The following is a 25,000-nucleotide window of genomic DNA, read 5'->3' on the forward strand; positions in this document are numbered from 1 at the left end:
CTGACCCTGATCCTGACCTTGATCCTGATCCTGACCCTGATCCTGATCCTGACCCTGACCCTGACCCTGAAACCTGACCCTGATCCTCATCCTGACCCTGACCCTGACCCTGATCCTGACCCTGACCCTGATCCTGATCCTGACCCTGACCCTGAAACCTGACCCTGACCCTGATCCTCATCCTGACCCTGACCCTGATCCTGACCCTGACCCTGATCCTGATCTCAGTATCCCTGGACGCTCCATAGTCTCACAGCTCATCACTCCGCACACACTTTACCTGACTGTCGACCGCCAGGTTTCGGATGCAGCCGGTGAAACTGCGATAACGTCGATGAGGAGACGTTTCCTTCATTCCTCCCAACTGAAGAGGCTGAAAGACGTTCAGATACCTGAGGAGGAGGAGGACAAGGAGGAGGAGAGAGAGGAGGGGGACGATGAGGAGGAGGAGGACAAGGAGGAGGAGAAGAGAGAGGGAGGAGGAGGAGGAGAAGAGAGAGGGAGGAGGAGGAGGAGAAGAAAAAGGAGGAGGAGGAGAGAGAGGAGAGAGAGGAAGAGGAGGAGAGAGAGGAGGAGGAGGAGAGAGGAGGAGGAGGAGAGAGAGGAGAGAGAGGAAGAGGAGGAGAGAGAGGAGGAGGAGGAGGAGAGAGAGGAGAGAGAGGAAGAGGAGGAGAGAGAGGAGAGAGGAGGAGGAGGAGGAGGAGGAGAGAGAGGAGGAGGAGGAGGACGAGGAGGAGGAGAGAGAGAGGAGGAGGAGGAGAGAGAGGAGGAGAGAGAGGAGGAGGAGGAGAGAGGAGAGAGAGGAGGAGGAGGAGGAGGAGGAGGAGAGAGAGGAGGAGGAGGAGGACGAGGAGGAGGAGAAAATATTGTTCAGTACATTATTATCTCCATAAAATATGCTGAGACAAAAGTGGACAGTTTTTGGACTCTGGCTGTGGACGTCCTCCTGTCTCACCTCTGGTCTCCAGGCGTCTCTCCTGCTGCTCTGCAGCTGGACTCGTCCACATCCTCAGCGTCTCCTCCGACTCCCTCCAGCTCATTCACCGCAGACCCACCACACTGGTCCAGGATCAGCTGGACGGCCTGGACACAGAGACACACACAGAGACAATGAGACACACAGAGACACACACACAGATGATGAGACACACAGAGACACATAGAGACACACACAGAGACAATGAGACACACAGAGACACACGGAGACACACAGAGACAATGAGACACACATAGAGACACAAACAAAAACGACGTGTGTAACATAGGAAACTGCAGCACTGCATAAAATAAAGTTAGAAGCATCCCCCGTCCCTCCGTCCGCCCCCCGTCCCTCAGTCCGTCCTACCTTCCCGTCGCTGATGATGTCGAGGCGGTGCCAGCGGCGGTCGGTGGCGGTGGATTTTGGCGGCAGCTGCAGCGTCAGAGTTCCTGATCCGTGGTTGATGCTCAGAGCTGGAACTCCGTTTCTCAGCTCTGACGGAGAAGAAGATTCTCACTGTGAGACGATGTCTTAAAACGTTCCTGGACGATGTTACAGTTTGGGACGGACGTGCAGAGAAAAGACCGCAGACTCAAAGACTAACTTACTGCTGAGTCGGAGCTTTCAGCAGCTTCTCGGGACTCAGATTCTCTGATGTACTTTTACTGTTTTTACTTCTTTAATATTTCTTTTAGATTTACATTTCTTTATTTTCTTCCACCTCTGGCCCATCTGCACTTTATTCTCAGAGTGTCCACATGCTGTGTACATATATTTCTATATACAGTATTGTTATGATGTTTCTCAGATTTTGGGACATTTCCTGGATTTCAGGGCATTTCTCAGACTTTCGAAAGTTTCTGGGATTTTTAGGGTTTTACAGTCGCTCATCTTCAGCACTTTGAGCTGATATGAAGGACGAAAGATGGGACGGCTCTAAAGCTGCGTTCACTGAGTGAAGACGGTGAGACGCAGCTGAAAGAGTCATTAATGAGAGCTCTGAGCTGTGTGTGTGTGTGTGTGTGTGTGTATGTGTGTGTGTGTGTGTGAGTGACCCGATCAACCTCCCAGCCTTGTTATTGAACATGTAAGTGAAATATGCTGCAGCCATCTCTGACTTCCCCTCCACGTGCTGGCGTGGAATCTGACCAGCTTCAATGATGACGTAACGTGAAAGATTATGCAGGAAGCGTCTGCAGGCTAATCCGCTACCAGCGCCGCCGGGAGCTGACATTAGAGTTTATGGAGCCGTGTGTCCGCAGAGGAGCCGTCCTTACAGCGCCACGTTGAGAGGCTCGAGCGCCAGCGCGTTCCCACCGGCGCCGTCAGATTACTGAATATAATACTATATATAATAACACTGAATGAGAATGAGAGAAGCTGCGTCTCAAACCGAGTTTAGTGTTTTCTGGCAGCGGTGGAGGAGTCACGCCGACACGCATCACAGGCGACAGATGGAAGCAGCTCCAAACTGCCAGAACATGTGTCACGTGTGTTTGATGCAGCTGCTCAGCTCGTCCTTTTATTCGTCCAACACTCTTCTGGTACAGACCGAGACGTGGAGATGAGAGTCTGGGCGATTTACGGTTTGCCGGTCCGGTCAGCTGTACGAGTTCAGCTTTGGTTTTTGTGCAAACCGGTTGAAACAGCATCCGTCACTCTGGAACTTTCTGGCAAATTTCAAAGTAGCCGACATCAGCGTCCTGTGCTGACGGCGTTTCTGCGTTAGAAACGAGCTGTGCAGCCTCACTTATACAGAATATGACAATGTAAGTACAAAGTAATATAATATCACGTTTAGGGCCCGACCCAAATAATCGGCTGTTTGAATATTTGTTAATTGGGCAGGTATTCAGTTTTCGGATTACGGCTTCGGATATTCTTTTTTGTGTATGTGCGTGTGTTTTTATTTAACATTTCATTGTTTGTGTGATAAACAAATAAATACTGTTAAATCTTAAGATTTGTTGTACTTGTTCTGCTCTGCTTGTGTTTCACAGCACTTGATCTGGTTATCCTGAGGAGTTTGTAGCTCTTGAATAATTTGTCTGTGATAATAGAAACTGAAGCCAACACCTCTAATCAGCCGCTTCATGGCAAGCAGGCAGTCCCCATGAATTCTGTATTGTAATTTTATCAAATTTACCACAACTTTGACTCATTTTATTGTACGGCTGCGCACAGCGTATTGATCCACTCAGCCCCTCTGTTTACTGTCACACACTGTGATGATCGTTTTGATTGATCAGGTTATTAACAGTTTATTGTCTGAGGGGAGTTGTGTCTGCGTCGCTGCGAGCAGCAGCTGCAGAGTTTTAACTTAAATATGTCCATGACTGCAGGATGGAGACGAGCAGGGAACGTTCCCACAACACTGGCTAATGTTTCCTAAAAGTCACGATAACGTTTTAAAGAAAACATTGTCATCTAACGTTCAAAGAAAGTTTTAAGGATGTTTATTATTTCTAAGTTCATTTCAAAGAATGTTCTGGGAACATAAAGAAAACTTGCTGCTGACAGTGTTACTAACACATTCATTGGTTGTGTTGTAACATTCTCAGAACGTATTTAGAACCAAACATTTCCAGTTGGGAGGCCGTTAAGAAAGACTATCTGCTGCACTCAGTGATCTTTGACGGTAAACTCACCGACGGCGATGAAGTCCTCCTGCTCCCCAGAGTGGGCGGGGCCGAGCGGCCCGTCGTACAGGAGCAGCCCGTTGGCCGACTCAGCCAGGAACTCAAGGGAGATGTGGCTCTGGAAGCAAGGCATGATGGGAGGGAACCAGGCGTAGCCCCGCCCGCCGAAGCTGTGTTTGGTCTGCTGGCACTCGGGGCCGTCGAACATGGGAGGACACTTACACCTGACGGACAGACCATTTACCGTTAACACGATAACGACATCTGAGAACAACCCCCCCCCCCGGGTCAGAGGTCCGGCCCCCGGCGTCAAACGGCCCTGATGGTTATCATAATAAGCTCAGACAGCAGCTGTGGTGGCAGCACCGACCTGTATCCCAGCGGCCCGTCCTGGCAGGAGCCCCCGTTGAGGCAGGGGTTGGCGGGGTAGGCGGAGCAGGGCAGGTGGACGGCCTCTCGGCCGCGGCACCCGCATTGCGCCACCACCGAGGCCGCCAGCGACACCAGAGAGGTGTTCCCGGTGCTGAGAGCCACGGGGGCGTGGCTGAAGGAAACCCCGCTGCTGCAGCCTCCAGACTGGCTGCAGTCGGTGTGCGGACACTCGTCCACGCCCACCTGAGAGATGGTCAGGCCCAACACGGACTCCAGCTGCAGGGTGGGAAAAAAGTACAATAAGATTATGTCAAAAATCAAAAAGATAAAAGCAGCAAAAACAGTGTCAACATCCTCGAGTGAGAAGGATGTTTCAGCTTGTTCCTGCTGTTAAAACTGCTCCAACGTGTGCAACATATCAAACTAGAAACTTCACGTAAAGTTAATTTAAAAAAAACTGTCAAACATTACACTTCATCCGGTTTGGACCTGAGAGGGCTGTCATCTTTTCTTATGATTGATTGATTGATTGATTGATTGATTTTAAGCTGACACAGGACACTAAAAAGGCAACATAACAACAAAAAGTCCAAAAGTCCGTCTGAACATCTGGGAGACAAAAGGAAAGTGAGGTTAAAGGTCGAGAGGACAAAAAATGCTGAATGCAGTCCTGATCACTGACGACGGCTCATATTCTTCACATCACAGTTCAGACTTGAAGAGATTTTGAACTACAGGAAAAAGTGAATCTGGGCTGAAAATGTAACTTTGATAAAGTGAAACAAACAGCAAACTAACAGCTGTGTTTGAGGTCGCGAGCGTCGGCAGCTCCTCTTAATCGCCGTCGACCTGCATCACGACATCTGCAGTCACGCCGCTCCCCTTCATCTTATTTATGCACTTTGGTGTTTCTCTGTCGTTTTCTCGCCGTCTTAAAGCTCTGCTGTCATCCGCTCTCTGTTGCCAAATTTCACCCGTTTCCCTGCTTGTCATCTCCATTCTCTTCTCTGGTTTTGTGTTTCTGGGTGAGAGGTTTTCATCAGGGTCCCTCAGGGATTCCTGTCTCGCTCCGACTGTGTGCGTTTCTGTTTTTGGAGTTCAGTTCTTCGGCTGACGCTCTTATCCACAGTGACTTTCGCTCCCCAGGCGGGGCGCCACTTTTTGGGAGCCGGTTTCAGCTTCATCTTGTTTTGTTTTTATCTGACATTTTTGTTCCAAATCAGCCGAGAAGTTTTTGCTTTTAACCTGAGATAATTAAAGATGCGCCTTTCTTCTGCAGCATTTGATGTTCAGGTTATTTTTAATCATCCTGCGTGTGCTTTGAACACATATTCATACTTTGTATTGATGTCTGTTGTATGGATTGTTTTTGAAAGAAGTCACGTGACAGTCTGAGACGTGCTGAACTGAATTTGTCGCCGCCGTCACCTGTGACCTTCAGGCTGCAATCACGGACTTCATTCCTGCTCAATACTTTTCTGATTTTTAGTGTTTTAGCACCATTTTTATGTCTGAACCTTTTGAAAACTGGAACGACATCATTTTCTTGCGCTGCATCTAGACGCCTTTTACAAGCTCTGAAACTAAGAAACTAAAACATGGTGACCAGAAAATGACTGCAAATTTAGTTTTCATAAAGAGAGAGAAACATTATCTGAATTAATGATATTTTGTAAAAAAATAATGAAATATATCCAGAGCACTCTATTATTATCATTATTATTATTATCAACTTTTTTTTTGTTTTTGTTTTTGACCTTTTTTTAACCTTTTTTCTTTTTCGTGCTAAATTTCAAGTAACTCATTTTCTTGTAACTTGTAGGAATAATATTTATGGCTGCAACTAATTTAGAATTGTTTTATTATCTGTTAATATTCCTTTAGATAAACTTACTGTTTAGTTTGTTAAATGTCAAAAAAAAAAAAAAAAGGAAGAAGATGTTTCTCACAGGTCTGAGAATCTGAGCTGATGTCTGTCGTTTTTCTCAAACTTTAAAGATATTAAATTTACAAAACAGACATTTACATACTTCACAAATGTACGTCTCTTGATGGAGTTCAGTACGGCGTAAACAGGTTATGATGCAGTTTTAGGTAAACAGCACAAATGTTGGCCTTTTTTAAGGAAAACATTTGGTGTTTTTCTTTCTCTTCAAAAAATGTTTTTTTTTTTTTAAACTTTACAATGTTTTGCGATATTTTTCTTTCACAACTTTTGGACTTCTTTTTCTTTAAAATTTCTTTAAAAACAATTTTTTCTTCGGAAAATGTTCTTGAGATTTTGGTGTTCTTGTTGGTGATTTTTAAAGAAAACATTTGGCCAGAATATTATTTATTCATTTAACTTTTTTTTCTTCAAAGTTTTTGTTGTTTTGTTGAGTTTTTTTTGTTTTTTTCACAGTTGTAGTATTTTTTAAAGAAAACATTTTTGGTGGATTATGGCATGTTTTTTTCTTCTTTCTTTCTTTCATTTGGAAGGCATGTTTTCTTTAAAAAATGTTTTTCAGATGCTGCTTGTTGCGGAGGGGCTGGTAGTTTAAATAATATTAATTCAAACATTTTCGACTTTATCACTCTGTATGTCTTTATTTTTTATTTGTGTGGTTTGTTTGTTTTTGTGCACGGTCGTTTCTTTTGTCTCCTTCTCTTCATTATTCTCTTTTTTAAGATATTTTTAATAGTTTTATTGAAGTTTAAATATGAGTGTTGCCCAGTGGTTTGTGTGCGTGTGTGCGTGCATGTGTGTGTATGTGATAAACGTATGTGTTTACACGGCTGACTGAGCGTCATCACCTTCACGGCACTGACCTCAGGTCAGCAGCTGCTCTCCACCTTTTAATGGATGTAAAATATTCATCTCCATGTTCACAGCGAGCGGATCATACGAGCGGATCATACGAGCCGCCGTTTGCTGCAGAGACGTGTTTCAATGGATTTCAGGTCTGAATGTTTGACCTCTGAGCGTAACCACCGCCTGCATGTGTGTTCACGTGTGTCCATGTGTGTTCACGTGTTCATGTGAGTTCATGTGTGTCCATGTGTGTTCACGTGTGTCCGTGTGTGTATGAAACGCAACGTTCAGTGGTTTCCAGTAAGAGTTTGTAAGTGCGGCTGCATGTATGAATGTGATGTGTAATTAATGCGTTGGCGTGCAGTCAGTTCAGCTCTTCTCTGCTTTCATAATTCACGCCACCTTTCTTTGAGTTTGTGCTGAAGTGACACTTTTCTCTAGATTTAAAGGAAAATTCAAAGTGGGACCGAACGCGCTCAGAATGATGTCCGACCAGTCAGATGTTCAACACCAATGTTTCACGATTTGTTTTTGTTTCCATATAAAGTTGTTCGGTGTGAACAGGCTCAGCTCATTTCAAAACGTGTCCATGACTTTTCACAATTTTTTTTCCCATGCTTTCTGGTCTGCGTTTTTCAAACATAAACTTCACACATAATTTCAGCATCCCACATGATGTGTTCATGGACTGTCGGAAATCTGAAAATCCTACAATAATTTCTGTTTTTACAGTTTCTGACTATGATATGCGGTGTAATTTTGGCAAAAACAAAAATCCAAACATTCCAAACCTGTTTTCTTAAAAAAGAAAGACATTTTCTATGGAAATTGCCAAATACATTAAAAATACAGAAAAAGCTGTTGTTGTTTTTTTTAAACATGCCTTCCTAACCTGCGATTTTTCTTTAAAAATCCACTTGAAAGAAATGCTTTCTTTTCTTTATTTCTATAAAAGGTGCTAGATTTTGGAAGAAAACAAATTGCCAAAAATTGAAAAAAAAAAAAAAAAAAGAAAGAAGAAGGAAACGTCTTTTTAAAGAGAACATGCCTTCCTGTCCCACGCAGGTGAATAAAATGCAGCTTGCACTTAAACCCAAAAGGTCATTAAAGACACCCTGCAGGACCTGGAAGGTAAAAAAAAAGATACAATTTAGGACATGTTTCCATGTAGCTCCATCCTCACCTTGGCTTTGTTTGCCGCCACATAACCGTGCAGCTTCTCCGCCTTGTAGTACGGCGAGCCTTGAGCGGAAAACCACACGGTGACGGCCTTCTCCCCACGCTGGCCGGCGTTGCTCGCCGAGAAGATCTGGACGTTTTCTGGCAAAGTCTGCAGCAGGTCAGCCAACAGTCGACCCAGACAGGAGAAACGACTCTCCTCGCCTCTACTGCTGCTGAAAAACTCCTCCAGTGTCAGGTCTGGAGGAAGAGGAAGAGGAAGAGGAGAGGAGAGAGGAGGAGGAAGAGGAGAGGAGAGAGGAGGAGGAGGAGGAACTGATGAACTGATTTATTAACTCTTTAAAACCTCTTTAAAAAGCAGGACACACAGACACATCACACCGTCGCGTCATGAAAAGAATAAAAACAAAAATACGAAGAAAAGAGGAGAAAAAAATCTGCAAAAAACAGAAAACAATGACGAGACGAGAGCAGACAGGAGAGGAAGAACAGCGAGTCATTTCCCATCATGCATCTCTGTCTGTCGGTGCTGACGGAGCCTGGGGGAGCCGACAGCCCTGAAACCGGGACCCGGTGGCTCTCCGCAGCCCTGTCAAATACAGTTTCCGCGGCAACCACTGGGTGCATGCAAAAGAAAAAAAAAAAAAAAACAAAAAAAAAACAAAACAAAGACCCTCAAAAACTCTAAATTATTTAAAAACGAAGGAAAAAATCACCCAAAAATATAAAAATTATTCAAAAAACAAAAAACTATTACAATATAAATTATTTTAAAAAGGACAAAAAATCCCCAACCCTCAATAGAAAAATATATCAATTATCAAAATAGTTTTCTGTCAGTCAACTGATTAATCAACTGCTCATTTCAGCTGTAATTGTATACAATGTTTGGTAATTTAATTAATAACAACAGCATATTTTCTAAAGTCTTTTCATGTTTTTTATATAATATAAAATATAATATAAAATAATATAAATCTGAATCTGTAAGTTAACTAAAGCTATCAGATAAATGTAGTGAAGCAAAAAGTAAAATATTTCCCTCTGAAATGTAGCAGAGTAAAAGTATAAAATAATAAAATACAAAATACTCAAAGTACAAGTAGCTCAAATTTGTACTGAAGTACTTGAGAAAATGTACTTAGTTACATTCTAGCTCTGCTTTTCTTTGAAGGACTCACTGCTGATGCGGATGGAGGCGGCGTTCCTCAGGGCGTCCTGCTGCAGCTCCCTGACATCCACCTGAGCTGTGGAGGTGACGTCGGGCCAGGTGTGGTCCGACACACGCACCTGCAGACAGTAGGAGCCCGGAGGGGTCCCCTCCCTGACGCTGAGCTGACCTGAGGTCTGGTTCAGACTGAACAACCTGACGGACACAGACATTTTTTTAAAAACCTTAAAAACTTTCTACAGTTTTAATGTTGAAAACAGAGCAATAAAACAAAGTCTGGCATGATACTCTTCTATATCAGTTTGTCTTACATTTTTCAATCATTTATTTTGTTATATATGAATTTTCCTATATATGTTTCCTTTTTTCTTTTTTGTGATATGTAATTTTTCCTTATTTTTTTCTTATATGTCATTCACTGTTGCATACACAAGGCGCCTGCGTTGGCGAGCAGCAGCAGGTCAGGACAGTTTTTCTCACAAAACATCACTCAGTGGAAACAGTCCTCTCCACGTTGTGTTTTATCCACATTTACAAAATAACATCAAAGTTTTGCACAAATCTGTGATGGAAACCTGTAGTCTGACAGTGCTGTTGCTGCGGCACTGCTGCAGAGCCACCTGTTACTGTAGAGCTGCCTGCTGCTGCAGAGTGATCTGCTGCTGCAGAGTGATCTGCTGCTGTAGAGCTGCCTGCTGCTGCAGAGCTGCCTGCTGCTGCAGAGTGATCTGTTGCTGCAGAGTGATCTGCTGCTGTAGAGCTGCCTGCTGCTGCAGAGCTGCCTGCTGCTGCAGAGTGATCTGTTGCTGCAGAGTGATCTGCTGCTGCAGAGCTGCCTGCTGCTGCAGAGTGATCTGCTGCTGTAGAGCTGCCTGCTGCTGCAGAGTGATCTGCTGCTGCAGAGTGATCTGCTGCTGTAGAGCTGCCTGCTGCTGCAGAGTGATCTGCTGCTGTAGAGCTGCCTGCTGCTGCAGAGCTGCCTGCTGCTGCAGAGTGATCTGCTGCTGCAGAGCTGCCTGCTGCTGCAGAGCTGCCTGCTGCTGCAGAGTGATCTGTTGCTGCAGAGTGATCTGCTGCTGTAGAGCTGCCTGCTGCTGCAGAGTGATCTGTTGCTGCAGAGTGATCTGCTGCTGCAGAGCTGCCTGCTGCTGCAGAGTGATCTGCTGCTGTAGAGCTGCCTGCTGCTGCAGAGTGATCTGCTGCTGCAGAGTGATCTGCTGCTGTAGAGCTGCCTGCTGCTGCAGAGCTGCCTGCTGCTGCAGAGCTGCCTGCTGCTGCAGAGTGATCTGCTGCTGCAGAGCTGCCTGCTGCTGCGGAGCTGCCTGCTGCTGCAGAGTGATCTGTTGCTGCAGAGCTGCCTGCTGCTGCAGAGCTGCCTGCTGCTGCAGAGTGATCTGTTGCTGCAGAGTGATCTGCTGCTGTAGAGCTGCCTGCTGCTGCAGAGTGATCTGTTGCTGCAGAGTGATCTGCTGCTGTAGAGCTGCCTGCTGCTGCAGAGTGATCTGTTGCTGCAGAGTGATCTGTTGCTGCAGAGCTGCCTGCTGCTATAGAGGTTCAGGACAGTATTTCTGGGGCGCCTCTTTTGTTCTCTCTTGTCGTCCCTCCTCGCAGGTATCTCGTTAGAAGAGGAGGTGGCAGGGAGCGCAATCAGGCTCTCCTTTCAAGGCGTCCGCATGAAGCCTCGCCTCATCAAACAAAACGAGCGCGCCCTCGCCGTGCTTCACTGGGAATTTTCAATCCGGCTGGTTATGAAGTATTAATAACTCTGTTCCTGACAAGTCAGATCCCCTCTTCCATCCCTCTCTCCTCCTGTCCTCTGCCCTTTCATTCTGTCTCTGTCTCTCTGTCCCAGTTTCCCTCTCTCTCTCTGTGGCAGCGCACCTTTGTACTGTCTCTTCCTCTCTGTTTTCCATCTGTCAGCTCCTCTGCAGCTCTTTCATTTCCTCCCCTTTGTCTCCATGAATCTCGGGCTGCGTGTCACATGAGAGGGGACACTTTAACAGCCAGTCTTTCTCTGCTTTAGCTCATCCTGAAAGAGCTTCACATCCGCCACTCTCTGAATGCTTTTATCCAAAACTACCTGCAGTGTGACGAGCGGCGGTGAAGACGGCAGCAGATAAACTTGCAGGGAACAAACCTCTGACAGTTTATTTACCTGCTGACTTCAGCTGATTCATTTCGACATACCTGTAGACTTAAAGGTGACGTGTGTCAGATTTAGGGGATTTAGTGGCGTTGAGCTGTTAATTGTAGCTTGTAACCAGCTGAAATGTCTTCAAGTTAGAACTTTTCCTCTCCGAAACAAACACACCAGCTGATTTCAGTTCATCAGAAACCAAATAAAACAGTTTCACATTAAAAACATTAAAGACAGTTTCACACGTCCAACACATGCTAATGTAAAGTCAGCTGTTTTCTCTCCGATAAATCCAGACGTTCAGCAGCAAAATTATCCATAAAGTTCACTTCCTCTCCAAAACAAACGGGTCGGCTAATTTAAACTACTACAAACACTGAATTAACTCTTTGACATCACAAACAGTGTAACTCCGGGGCCGCTCACTGCACATAAATAAATTTTAAATGCCGCTGGCCGGATCTGCAGCAGGTTTGAATAGCTTTATTTTACTTTTAAAACAAAGCAGCAGTCTGTGCAGTTTTTGCTTTCAAAACAAAGAATTTGTGTGACTTAAAAGCTGAAAGTTTCTACATGTATTTGTCTTTCTGCAAGCGGCTTTCCATTAACCCTCAAGCTGCAGAAAATGAAAATTGCAAATATAAATGACGCTCAATGAAAAAACGTCAGTTTAAAAAAACTCACATTTATCACAAAAAAGTTCATCCTCCGCCATGCGGTGTTATCAGAGGTGATTGTAAAAAGCCATATTCTCCCAAACTGCAGTTTTCTAGGTCACATGATGCTGTGAGGTCACGAGATGCTATGAGGTCACATGATATGTGTCTGCTCCCACGTATAAGGGGCTCGCCTTTCCTTCACGGCTCCGTAACACGGCTACGTGGCCTTGGATTGCACATAATGACGGCTAGTGCGGTGGCTGTAACAGAAATAAAGCTGCTGATGTTTTGAACATCCATCGCCATGGTTACTTGGATGTTATCAGAGGAGAAGTCACATGACATCACTCAGTGGAAACACAGTCAGCTCTATGTTGAGTTTTATTACTAAATATCGCTTCGGTTTTGCAGAAATCTGTGATGGAAACTTGTGATTCACATCTCTATCGCCTCTCTACATCTTGTAGCATCGTGTCTCTTTCTGTCTCTTTCTTCTCTTCTCTGCCTCCTCCCTTTATGGCCTTTCTCTCCTTCAGAGCACGCCTAACGTTCACCTCCATCCCTCTTTTTCAGTGCCTCACCTCTGAGTTTCCACCGAACGAGATCAAAGTACCTGGACTGTTTGCCCTCGAAGCGGTACACCTTCTGGCTCCAGTCATCAAGGTCGGGGGATTGAACTCGTCCGAGCACCGTCGTCGGGAGAATACCTGTCAGCAGGAGGGAAGGAGAAGACAGAAAAAGTGAAAAACTGCTCTGGCTTTGAGAGGAATCGGTTGTGAGTGCAGGGATCCCTGTGGCACCGCCGACATATTAAGAGTGCAGGAAAGAATGTGTAGATAAGGTGGCGGGTGACGCCTCGGTGGCACACGCGGTCACGCTCTAACAGCGCAGCATGAAGACGTGCGCGTGTTGGAAGTGCTCGCACAGTGTTTTTCCTCCAAAAAAAGCCGAAAGCAGCGCTGTAATCTCTTTAGCTGTGAAATCAGCTGCTTTTTAAAAGCGGCTCCTGTTGATGTGCCCGTCAGACCTGGGACTTAAGCCGCAGTTAATTGTTTGCTTCATGGCGTGTTGTTGAGCTACGTGATGGATCGGTATTAGCGGGTGAATGTACTTTCATGTGGAAAGGGCCCGCAGAGGGAATCCACTAAAAATACATTACAGAAAAGCTTCGTTTTTCCAGCAAATTACAGCAGGCTGACAGATGGTAAGAAACGCTAAATAAGTGATGTGGGCTGGAGCGGGAGGCCATGAGCAGTCGAGTGTGACGAGTACGGTCCTAACAACACGAGCATGGAGCGCTCCGGAGGAGGAGGAGGGACGGCAAGGGACCTGAAGGTTAGAAGAGCCGCCCGCAACCACAAACACACCAGTCTGAGACCAGCTGGTCAACTGAGAGGAAGAACGACAAACGCTCTGTCAGAGCAGCGAGGAGACGGCCACAGAGCGGCAGGAAGCAGGAGGCCGAACTCCGAGGCTCTCAGGTGTGAAATGAAACACAGCGAGTGCTCTCAGCGCTGAAGGTTTACACATTCACCTTTTTCTAGTTGGCTTCTCTGTCTCCTCCATCTGATTTGTATTTTTCTTAACCACGTTAAGAGAACAGAAATCACAGATCTCTGAACGTCATCATCGTCTAAATCCTCTCTGTGACGATCGAGTTCAGTCAGACCGACTCTGTTTACTGAGGCTGATCAGAAAGAACAAGTTCGCTCCACCAACATTCAGTAAATATAGAAACATTTAGAGCAAACGTAGCACTTAGATATGAAGTAAATAATAATCTATTCAAGAAGATCTGAGGTGAGATCAGCTTTTCAGATTTTACAGTCTGAGAGAAAATGGTCAAACATACCCTCGTAGCTATAGACGATGAAGTGGGTGTGTCCCGGTGAGTGTGGGTGGTCGTTCCGGTCACCAATGACAACGGTCAGCATGGAGGTGGAGCTCATTGGAGGAGAGCCGCTGTCAATCATGAGAATCGGGAGGCGGTACTCCTTCTGCCGCTCGCGGTCGAAGGTCCGGAGGGCGGTGATGGCCGCGCTGCCGTTACGAAAGTCCGTCAAATTGAAGTTGGTGGCATCTGAGGTGAGCATGAGGAGCCGTATGGAGAACGGCCCGCCATTGGCGGAGGTGTCCCGGTCAGTGGCGTGGAGGAGGAGGGAGGTTTCGTTCATTTGAACCGCCTGCGGCGCCGGTGTGTTCTCCCAAACCACCGGCTTGTAGAAGACCTCGAACTCCGGCCCGTTGTCGTTGATGTCGAGAACGGTTACCATGACGATGGCAGTGCCGGTCATGGGTGGGGTCCCGGCATCTGTGGCGAGGACCATGATCCTGTGCTGCGAGACTTTCTCTCGGTCCAAAGAATCGGCCACGACCACCCAGCCGGACTGGTCCACCAGGAACTGACCAAAGGGGTCCGAGTCTTTGGAGATACTGTACGAGAAACGGCCGTTTTGACCCGAGTCCAGATCCGAAGCTGTCACTTGAGCGACGATCGTACCAATGGGGACGTCCTCGGACATGGCCGCCGACTCGTAGAACTGTGGGAAAAACACGGGGGCGTGGTCGTTGGCGTCCTCCACCTGAACGAGGCAGTAGGCCAGGCTGAAGAAGTCGGCATCCTCGGCCTTCAGCGTCAGGTTGAAGATCCTCTCACGGGGCTTCTCGAAGTCCACCTTCTTCTTGAGTTTTATCACACCGCGACGGTTCATTTTGTCCGTCTCGACAAAGAACTTCCTGTCCTCGTCACCGCCAACAATGCTGAAGGTTACCACGGAGTTCTCACCCTCATCTCCGTCTGTGGCAGAAACTACAAGAATCTCGCTGTTCACCTCCAGGTCCTCCGTCACCTGCAGAACGGAGAAGTTTTGGGAAAGTTATCGAATCTTGTTTCACAAACTCGTTTAATAGCACATAATATGTTTAAGGACTGACATTTGAAAATCCAACAATAATTTCAGTCTTTACAGTTTAAGGCTGTGATAAAGGGGGTTATTTTGGTGTTTCTTTTAAAGAAAATGTGCCTTCCAAACCCGTCCTCCTAAAAATAAAAAAAATCAAAAGTTCTCTATCATGAGTTCTCTATAAAAAAATGCCAAAACATTAAAAAAGAAGGAAAAACTCGGCAGTAAAATAAACACAAATTCCAGCCATTTAAAGCCATCTGCCAACAAATTTCCAGGATTTCTCCAAAACTTTCAATGACTTCTCTCTAGTTCCATGACTTTTCCAAGTTTTCCAGGACCATGGGACCCCTGTATTAATGATCTCTCCTGGTCGCGGTGGACTCACCTGAGCAGTGTAGACCCTTTGAGTAAAGACGGGCGGGTGGTCATTGACATCTGACACCATGATGGTGGCGGTCCCCGTTCCCGCCAAACCTCCTCCATCCCTGGCTTCGACCACCACCAGGTAGCAGTCCTCCACCTCGCGGTCCAGAGAGCGCAGCACCGTGTAGATGGTCCCTGTGCTGGCGTTGATGGAGAACAGGTTGAGGTTGATGTCGTTGCGGACGTTCTTGATGATGCTGTAGGTCAGCACAGCGTTCTTGCCCTCGTTGGGGTCGTCCAGGTCCATGGCGCGCATCTCCATGACCGAGGTGTCAGCGGGCGAGTTCTCAGGCACTTGGCCGACAAAACATCCGTCCACCTCCAGGGCCGGGCATGGGAAGAAGGGCGCGTTGTCGTTGACGTCTCTGACCTCCAGCAGCACATCTGCGAATCCTGTGAGTCCTGCCCCTCCCTCGTCTGTGGCGAGGACCAGGAACCTCCAGGCCGGACGCTCCTCCCGGTCCAGGCGCCTCTGGACGTAGATTCTTCCGGTGCACTCGTCTATGGTGAACTCGCCTCCGGCGCCCTGGCCGTGCAGAGAGTATCGGAGCGCTGTCTGGTCGGCCTCCTGGTCCGGATCTGTAGCCGACACCTGCGAAGGGTTAAAAAAAATCCAACTTGAGACATTTCTGATTCTTTCACATCATGAAACCGTTCAGCCTCTCCGCTCTACTGAGAGCTCCCAGTCCAAACTCCGAAGGGAGGACATCCAGAGACGTGACACAAAGACAGACTCACATGATGAGACATCAAATATCTGCCCTTTGTCTCCAGGGTTTAACCCTTTATGGCCCGCTCAAATATCACACACACTCGTATCGTTCTGAACACAACATGAACTTTTCAAGCTATCAAATATCAAATAAAAATTTCCAGAATTTTAACCCTTTAAATGCTAGATTTTTGTCATGAAGCCACTATGTTTTAGATTAAAAAAAACACTCAAAAAATTGAATCAGTTTCATTGAATCATTTTCGTCTTCCTTTATTATGTTGGTATTGACAGCGTTTCAATTTTTTTTTTTTTTACGAGCAGGATTATTGTCAGTTGAGCATGCAGCTGGTGAGAGCGTGTCATGTCTGCATGACACGCCGCTTGCTGCGTTTCTGCGTATCATACAGACGAGAAAAGTGGCTTTTGGCGCTGACAGTTTTCATCACAGATTTGCACAACACTTCAGTGATATTTAGTAAATGTGATCAAACTCAACATGGAGCTGACTGTGTTTCCACTGAGGGATGTCATGTGACTTCTCTGGTGATAACATCCCAGTAACCATGGCGACGGATGTTCAAATGTCAGCAGCTTTATTTCTATTGCAGCCACCGCACTAGCCGTCATTATTTCAATCCACAGCCACGTAGGTGTGTTATGGAGCCGTGATGGAAAGGCGAGCCCCTTATACATGGGAGCGGCCAGCATCATGTGACCTCATAGCATCATGTGACCTCACAGCATCATGTGACCTCACAGCATCATGTGACCTCACAGCATCATGTGACCTAGAAAAGACTTCCCACTGCAGTCAGGACTAATGTGGACTTTAAGCCCGAAAAACATGTTTAAAAAAAACACAATCATCCAAAAACAGCAGCACCATATTCTCCTGTGATAAAGTGTATTTCATTAAAGGAGTAATAAAACATGGCGGCTGACTGCCACCTTTTGTTTTTAGCGAGCTGGTCAAAGCAGCAACACACAGCCTCCCTCATTAAAGGAGCTGCTGCTTTTTGTTCTTTATTTTGTTCTCATCCAAACGGCTGAATTGCTTTTTTTTATGATGTACAAATGTCAGCAGCAGAGGACAGGGAGCTGATTACAGCTGCTGCCCCCCCACACTCAGGGACAGACAGGAATAAACACTTCTCTGCTGCTTTGTCCTGTTTGCTTAATGAACCTACTGCTTCTATCTCTGTGCACAAGGGGACACGTGCACTCACATCTGTCACCGCGACACACAACGCAATTAAAAGTTAATAGACGCCAACAAAAGCAGGAGAAAAAGTACACTTTTACCCTTTCTTCTCCTCTTTTCTCACCGGAGGGTTTGTTTACACAAGCCTTTGAAGTCCCCCCCCCCTCCGGTGGCGCTCTGCACCCCCTGACAACGTGATGCAGGTAGACAATATTGAAGATGAGGCGTCGCGGCGCCGCAGAGGAGGTAGGCGCGCAAGTCAAAAAATATTCATTTCAAATTGGATTTTCCCCTCCGCTCGCTATCTGCGGAATTGTATTAACACACGGGGCTCAGAGCCGCGCGAAACTATCGAGAGGAACCGAGCCTACATCAAATCAATTCCAGCAGGCGGGGGGAGCAGCCCGGGCCGAGGACTCGGTGACGCACGCCTCTCTGGGGGGGATTACTTCCCGGGCCTCCCCGACGCACCTCCACCTTTCTAATCTGATTGAGCCGGCGGCACACGCATATCACCGTGAATTACCGCAGATAGGTGTGACGAAAGGCCCATGAAAGAAGAAGAAGAAGAAGAAGGTCGACTGACTTTCTGAGACAACTTTAGTCTTTCTGCTTCCTTCAGGAGGTTCTGCTGGACGCGATGTTGTGTTAAACACACGTGTGTCACGTTAGTGTGTGGACACTGGATATGCACCCTCGTGTTGCTTCGGGCTAATTCACCTCTGAGTTTGAGGCGTGACCAACGCGGTTAGATTTGTCTCTGTTAAACTTGAAACGTTTTCACATCTTGTTCATATGAACTGACATTTTCACCACAGGAGGTGCGTTCAGGAGGAGCTACTTGTCTCACTGTGACATTTTTAACAGTTTCATGTGGACTGAACGGACATCCGATCAGGGCTATCATTTAAACACTCAAGAAACAGATGCCGTGCTGTTAACCCATCCGATCATTTTCCATCACGGCATTCGTTTGCAGGGTCAGGGGGGCTGAGAGGGAGGCCTGAATCAGTCCGAGATCTCAGAGTCCACCGAGACTCCAGCAGCTGTTCTTTTGTTGTTTTTTATCAGTTAGTGTGCTGTGTATTTCTCAGGGTGTTTCTGTCTCCAGAATTTTCTGCAGAGTGAGTGCTCCTTGTTTTCATGATGCTCTTTGGTAAAGAAGCTGCAGACGCAGAGGTAGCTGCAGACACAGAGACAGCTGCAGACACAGAGGACGCTGCAGACACAGAGGAAGGTGCAGACACTGAGGCATCTGCAGACAAAGAGACAGCTGCAGACACAGAGGAAGCTGCAGACAAAGAGACAGCTGCAGACACAGAGGAAGCTGCAGACAAAGAGACAGCTGCAGACACAGAGGAAGCTGCAGACAAAGAGACAGCTGCAGACACAGAGACAGCTGCAGACACAGAGGAAGCTGGAGACAAAGAGACAGCTGCAGACACAGAGGCAGCTGCAGGCTTTGAGATAACGTTAGCTTCTGCTTTTTGTTTAAAAGTGGTTTATTAACTAGGGCTGCCCTGAAAAAGTTGGTAATCTTTTAAGGAAAAAATTATAATTTCTTTAAAAAAAATAGTTTTTGTTTTTGTTTTCTTTACATTTTTTGGTGATTTTTAAAGATGCCCTCACCCATGCCCTTCATGTTTTCTTTAAAAATCACCCAAACATGAGGCCATTTATCAGCCATAAACTGTAAAAACAGAAATAGTGGATGAAAAAAGAACCAAAAACCCTCAATCATCACATATTTGTATTGAACACCCAGATCTCATTTAGTAATAATAATAAAGTTTATTATTTGACTGACATTGTGTGGCGAAGCTTTACTGAGAGGCCGTTGTCCGAACAGGAGCACTGACCTCCAGCATGAAGACAGGCAGCTGCGTGAGCTCCTCGGTGACGGCAGCGTGGTACTCGGTCTGGCTGAAGACGGGCGCCTCGTCGTTGCGGTTGACAACCTGGACGACAACCAGCGTCTCGTTCTCCCACTTCCCGTCGGAGGCGACCAGCCGTAACTCGTACCGCTGCTCCATTTCATAGTCGAGCGGCTGAGCCACGAAGATGGTGCCCACCTCGGGCTCGACGTCGAAGGTGCCCATCGTGTTTCCTGCGGTGATCTGGTAACGCAGCTTGGCGTTGGCACCTGCAGGGAGGAAGTGGAGATCAGGTCAGAGTGTGATGTTTGGCGACGTTTTCTTCAGCTTTGATGGGAAAAATCTGCTGGATTTTAAATGTGTGGTGACGAAGGCAGAGCAGGAGGAGAAACATTAAAGTTAATCAGTTAAATACAGGGTTCATACACATTTTTAACAGCAACTTTCCTAAAAATGTGGAGATTTTTTTTCGATCAATATTTGGGGCAATTTTTAAGGAAAAACATGGCTTCTTTTCTTTAAAATTTCTGGGTGAGTTTTAAGAAAAAAAGGCTTTTTTATTTTGATGATATTTAAAGAAAAATCTTTTGGTTGGTTTAATTTTTGAATGATTTCTTTAAAAAGTGTTTTTTTTTTTGCTTTTAAATTATTTGACAAATTTTAACGGAAAAGATTTGGCCATTTTGTTGTTCTTAGAATTTGTTTGGTGACATTAAAAAGAAATATGCCTTGCAAACCTGCAGGCCATCTGGTTTCTTTTTAAAGTCACCAAGAATTACCCAATTTATCAATTTTTAAAAATTTATAATCAAATTTCCAACGGTCCTTGAAGACATCATGTGTTTGTACATCATGTATGCGGCAGCGTGTGCAGATGCTGAGAGCTGTCCGTCACACTGACTGTGGAGCTTTCCCTCTCACTTTCTGAGCGATACTGGAGTCGATTTCCATGCAGAAAAACAAGCGGTTGATTGGCAGTGGACACACACACACACACACACACACACACACACACACACACACACAGTGATGACCTGTGTGGACTGCAGCAGTAGATATCAAATATTTGGGATGAAAACAGGCGTCTCTCTCACAGTGGGGCTCATTAAATGCCTTTTTCTCCTCAAACCCTCCTCTCTGGCTCACACACACACACACACACACACACACACACACACACACACACACACACACACACACACACACGTATAAAGTCAGATTTCTGTTTCTCTACACTCTGTCTCTTCCTCACCATCTTTTCTCTTTTCTCTTCGTCTTCACACCACAAAGTGAAGCGGCTAAATTCATCGGTGCATTTTACAAAAATAAATGCAACACAACAGGGACGCCGGCCCGGACGCTAACGTCTCCCCAGTTCTCTGGTCAAAAAGCCTCGGGGATTGTTCTGCTGGACTTTGGATCACTGCAGAAGATAATCTCTGTGGTAAACAAACGTTTATGATTCTTACACGTTTTGTTCAGTAAAATGATCTTCACTAATGAACAAACACTTTCAGGATGTTTGAAACCGAAATACCATCAGCAGCAGTAAACGCTAACGGTCACATGACTCAGCACCACCACGGTCACATGACTCAACACCACGGTCACATGACTCACCACCACGGTCACATGACTCAACACCACGGTCACATGACTCAACACCACGGTCACATGACTCAACACCACGGTCACATGACTCAGCACCACGGTCACATGACTCAACACCACCACGGTCACATGACTCAACACCACGGTCACATGACTCACCACCACGGTCACATGACTCAACACCACGGTCACATGACTCAACACCACGGTCACATGACTCAACACCACCACGGTCACATGACTCACCACCACGGTCACATGACTCAACACCACGGTCACATGACTCAACACCACCACGGTCACATGACTCAACACCACCACGGTCACATGACTCAACACCACCACGGTCACATGACTCAACACCACGGTCACATGACTCAACACCACCACGGTCACATGACTCAACACCACGGTCACATGACTCACCACCACGGTCACATGACTCAACACCACGGTCACATGACTCAGCACCACCACGGTCACATGACTCAGCACCACCACGGTCACATGACTCAACACCACAGTCACATGACTCAACACCACGGTCACATGACTCAACACCACGGTCACATGACTCAACACCACAGTCACATGACTCAACACCACGGTCACATGACTCAACACCACAGTCACATGACTCAACACCACCACGGTCACATGACTCAACACCACAGTCACATGACTCAACGTCTCCACGGTCGCATGACTCAACACCACCACGGTCAAATGACTCAACACCACAGTCACATGACTCAACACCACGGTCACATGACTCAACACCACAGTCACATGACTCAACACCACCACGGTCACATGACTCAACACCACAGTCACATGACTCAACACCACAGTCACATGACTCAACACCACCACGGTCACATGACTCAACACCACAGTCACATGACTCAACGTCTCCACGGTCGCATGACTCAACACCACCACGGTCAAATGACTCAACACCACAGTCACATGACTCAACACCACGGTCACATGACTCAACACCACAGTCACATGACTCAACACCACCACGGTCACATGACTCAACACCACAGTCACATGACTCAACACCACAGTCACATGACTCAACACCACCACGGTCACATGACTCAACACCACAGTCACATGACTCAACACCACGGTCACATGACTCAGCACCACCACGGTCACATGACTCAACACCTTCCTTGAGAGAGTGGTTGCTCATCAGCTCTGTGACTTTCTCCGAGACAACAGTTTATTTGAGGACTTTCAGTCAGGCTTTAGAGTTCATCATAGCACAGAGACGGCACTAGTAAAAATTAATAACGACTTATTTATCGCTTCTGACACGGGTCTGGTCTCTGTTTTAATCCTATTAGATCTCAGTGCTGCATTTGACACCATTGACCATCAAATCTTACTGCACAGACTTGAAACCTCAATTGGCCTTAAAGGAACGTCACTAGCCTGGTTTAAGTCATACTTATCAGATCGTTCCCAATTTGTTCACATCAATGATCAATCCTCCACACATACAAAGGTCTGCTTTGGAGTGCCACAAGGTTCGGTGCTTGGACCAATCCTTTTCACTTTATATATGCTTCCTCTAGGCAACATAATTAGAAAACATTCCTTAAATTTCCATTGTTATGCTGATGATACGCAATTATATCTATCTATGAAACCAGATGAAACTGATCAGCTATCTAGACTTCAAACATGTCTTAAGGATGTAAAAGCCTGGATGAGCCGTAATTTCCTGATGTTGAATTCAGACAAAACTGAAGTTATTGTTCTTGGCCCAAAACACCTCAGAAGCTCCTTTTCCAACAATTTAATTTCTCTAGATGGCATTACCTTGGCCTCTAGCACAACTGTAAGGAACCTCGGAGTTTTATTTGACCAGGATTTATCCTTTGCCTCCCATATAAAACAAACTTCAAGGACGGCTTTCTTTCACTTGCGTAACATCGCAAAAATTAGACATATCCTATCCCAAACAGATGCTGAAAAATTAGTACATGCATTTGTCACCTCTAGGCTGGATTACTGTAACTCCCTATTATTTGGTTGCCCAAACAAATCTCTTAGGTCTCTCCAACTGGTGCAGAACGCTGCTGCTCGTGTTTTAACGGGAAGCAAGAAAAGGGACCATATTTCTCCTGTTTTAGCTTCTCTGCACTGGCTCCCTGTGAAATCCAGGATTGAATTTAAAATCCTCCTCCTTACTTACAAAGCTCTAAATGTTCAGGCTCCATCCTATCTGTCACAGCTCATAGTTCCTTACCAACCCTCAAGATCACTGCGCTCTGAAAGCATGGGGTTACTTGTGGTTCCCAAAATTTCAAAATTAGGTTAGGAACCAGAGCCTTCAGCTACCACGCTCCTCTCCTATGGAACCATCTTCCATTTTCGGTCAGGGAGGCAGACACCGTTTCAACTTTTAAGGGTAGACTTAAGACCTTCCTCTTTGATAAAGCTTATAATCAGGGCTGGCTCAGGCTGCCTGGACCTGCCCATAGTTAGGCTGACATAGGTTTAACCTGCCGGGGGACTTCCTCTGATACGCTGAGCTCCTTTCCTTCTCTCAATGCCGCCATCAGAAATCATGCATGTCTGTTAACTGCATTGCCATGTGCAAGCTTAGCTTAGCTCTGTGATAGCCATGTGGTACTCTCACTACCTGGGGCTCGCGATTACAGAGCCTGGGTCTGTTGAACTGTACTACGCTAATCCTGTTGCCTCTCGGGAGCGTTCCTGCTCCCTTGTTTCCTAGTTTCCCTGGATCCTGGCCGTAACCTTGACTGTGCCTGACCGTGGTGACAGCTGTGCTGATGCATGACCCTGCCTTTGGTTGTGCTCGTGCTGTGGCTGTACTGATTCTGTGCCCCCCGCTCGCCCTGATCGTGGTCTGGTCCTGGTTGCGCCGATGCTGTGATCTTGCCTTTGGACACCTCCCTTTCACATATGCATGAGACTGTTATCATCTCCCTCAACATCATCATAGAGAGCAATTACTAATTTCACACCTGCCATTATTGTAATATGACATGCATCTGTTTCTATTATTGCTGTGCCCCCCCCTCCCCCTCTCTCCCCTTCTCTCTTTCTCTTTCCTTTTTTGCCATGATTGTATTTCATTTGCTATTTACAACATCTATTGCTCGTCTGTCCGTCCTGGAAGAGGGATCCCTCACTATCCTCTACCGCTCTTCCTGAGGTTTCTTCCTCTTTTTTTTCCCCGTTACAGGGGTTCTTTTTGGGGAGTTTTTCCTCGGGTGATGTGGGGGTCTAAGGGCAGAGGGATGTCGTACACTGTAAAGCCCTCTGAGGCAAACCATGTTTTGTGATAATGGGCTATATAAATAAAACTGACTTGACTTGACTTGACTTAACACCACCACGGTCACATGACTCAACGTCTCCACGGTCGCATGACTCAGCGTCCCCACGGTCACATGACTCAGCGTCTCACTACAGCCTGGCGGTACAGCTGTGTTCAGGATGATGACCAACAACGTATCCAACTGTAGCTGGGAAAAAGCACGCTGTCCAAATACGTGCAGAAAGGTCTGGTAAGTAAACAACGTTTCGGTCCTCAGATCGAAATCAGCTCAAACAACCAAACAAAAGTGTATTTTGAAAAGACACAATATTTAACAGGAGTAAATTAACACGCCGTCCCAACAGGCCGATACTCGCCGCTACACGTGTTCGATGCTGACCAAGCAGCCATATTTTGGCGGTTTGGGATGAGAGCGTGTTGGATGAAACTATGGATGCATGAACTGACCTGGCAACACGTTTTCAGCTCGTCACGTGGTGGCGCTCTGACAGTGACCCTCTGAGTCGGTCCAGGACGCCGAGACCGTAAGGTCAGCAAACGCACATGGTGGGATGAAGCTGCACGTCATTATGTTTGAATAACATGAGCACACGCCGACCAGCGCAGAGCGTTGTGGGACCGCCCTCTTCCTCACCCGCCCTCTAAGCGCGCTCACACTCCTCATATTTTGTGGTTACCAGCAGCGTCATCACCTGACGCCGTCCCTCAGCGTTTCATGCAAACGACCTAACGTCCTAAACTCCTCTTTCATTGAAACTCATATCCTCACTTCATTTCCTCTCCTCCTCTTTCCTGATGAAGTGAAGAAATGCCAACACACACACACACACACACACACACAGATGCATGTTGGGAGCCCAGAGGCAGGTCAGTCAGGGTCTGGCCTGCCTGTGTTTACGGGCACGGAGGAGACTTTAGGAGACAAACACCATCTGTAGAGACATGGAGGACCTTCATTACCACGCCAGAGTGTGTGTGTGTGTGTGTGTGTGTGTGTGTGTGTGTGTGAGGGAAAGCT

At 46.5% G+C, this 25,000-nt stretch overlaps 1 protein-coding gene across 1 annotated transcript in view; it reads right to left on the reverse strand.

Moving 5' to 3' along the window:
- The window catches only part of LOC121945704 (neural-cadherin), a 143,142-nt gene that overhangs the window by 17,958 nt on the left and 100,184 nt on the right, over positions 1-25,000 (reverse strand). Inside the window, exons 18-28 of the mRNA XM_088084823.1 lie at positions 19,032-19,315; positions 15,219-15,848; positions 13,780-14,776; positions 12,541-12,634; positions 9,142-9,326; positions 7,965-8,200; positions 3,989-4,266; positions 3,628-3,842; positions 1,346-1,473; positions 956-1,083; positions 281-392 (exon numbers count right to left, since the gene is read on the reverse strand). Of these exons, the coding sequence (XP_087940949.1) occupies positions 281-392; positions 956-1,083; positions 1,346-1,473; positions 3,628-3,842; positions 3,989-4,266; positions 7,965-8,200; positions 9,142-9,326; positions 12,541-12,634; positions 13,780-14,776; positions 15,219-15,848; positions 19,032-19,315 (3,287 nt within the window). The remainder of the gene's footprint in view (positions 1-280; positions 393-955; positions 1,084-1,345; positions 1,474-3,627; positions 3,843-3,988; positions 4,267-7,964; positions 8,201-9,141; positions 9,327-12,540; positions 12,635-13,779; positions 14,777-15,218; positions 15,849-19,031; positions 19,316-25,000) is intronic.

Source organism: Plectropomus leopardus, chromosome 11 (assembly GCF_026936395.1).
Source record: "Plectropomus leopardus strain MGB_pleo_1.0 chromosome 11, ASM2693639v1, whole genome shotgun sequence".
In the NCBI taxonomy this organism is placed as follows: Eukaryota; Metazoa; Chordata; class Actinopteri; order Perciformes; family Serranidae; genus Plectropomus; species Plectropomus leopardus.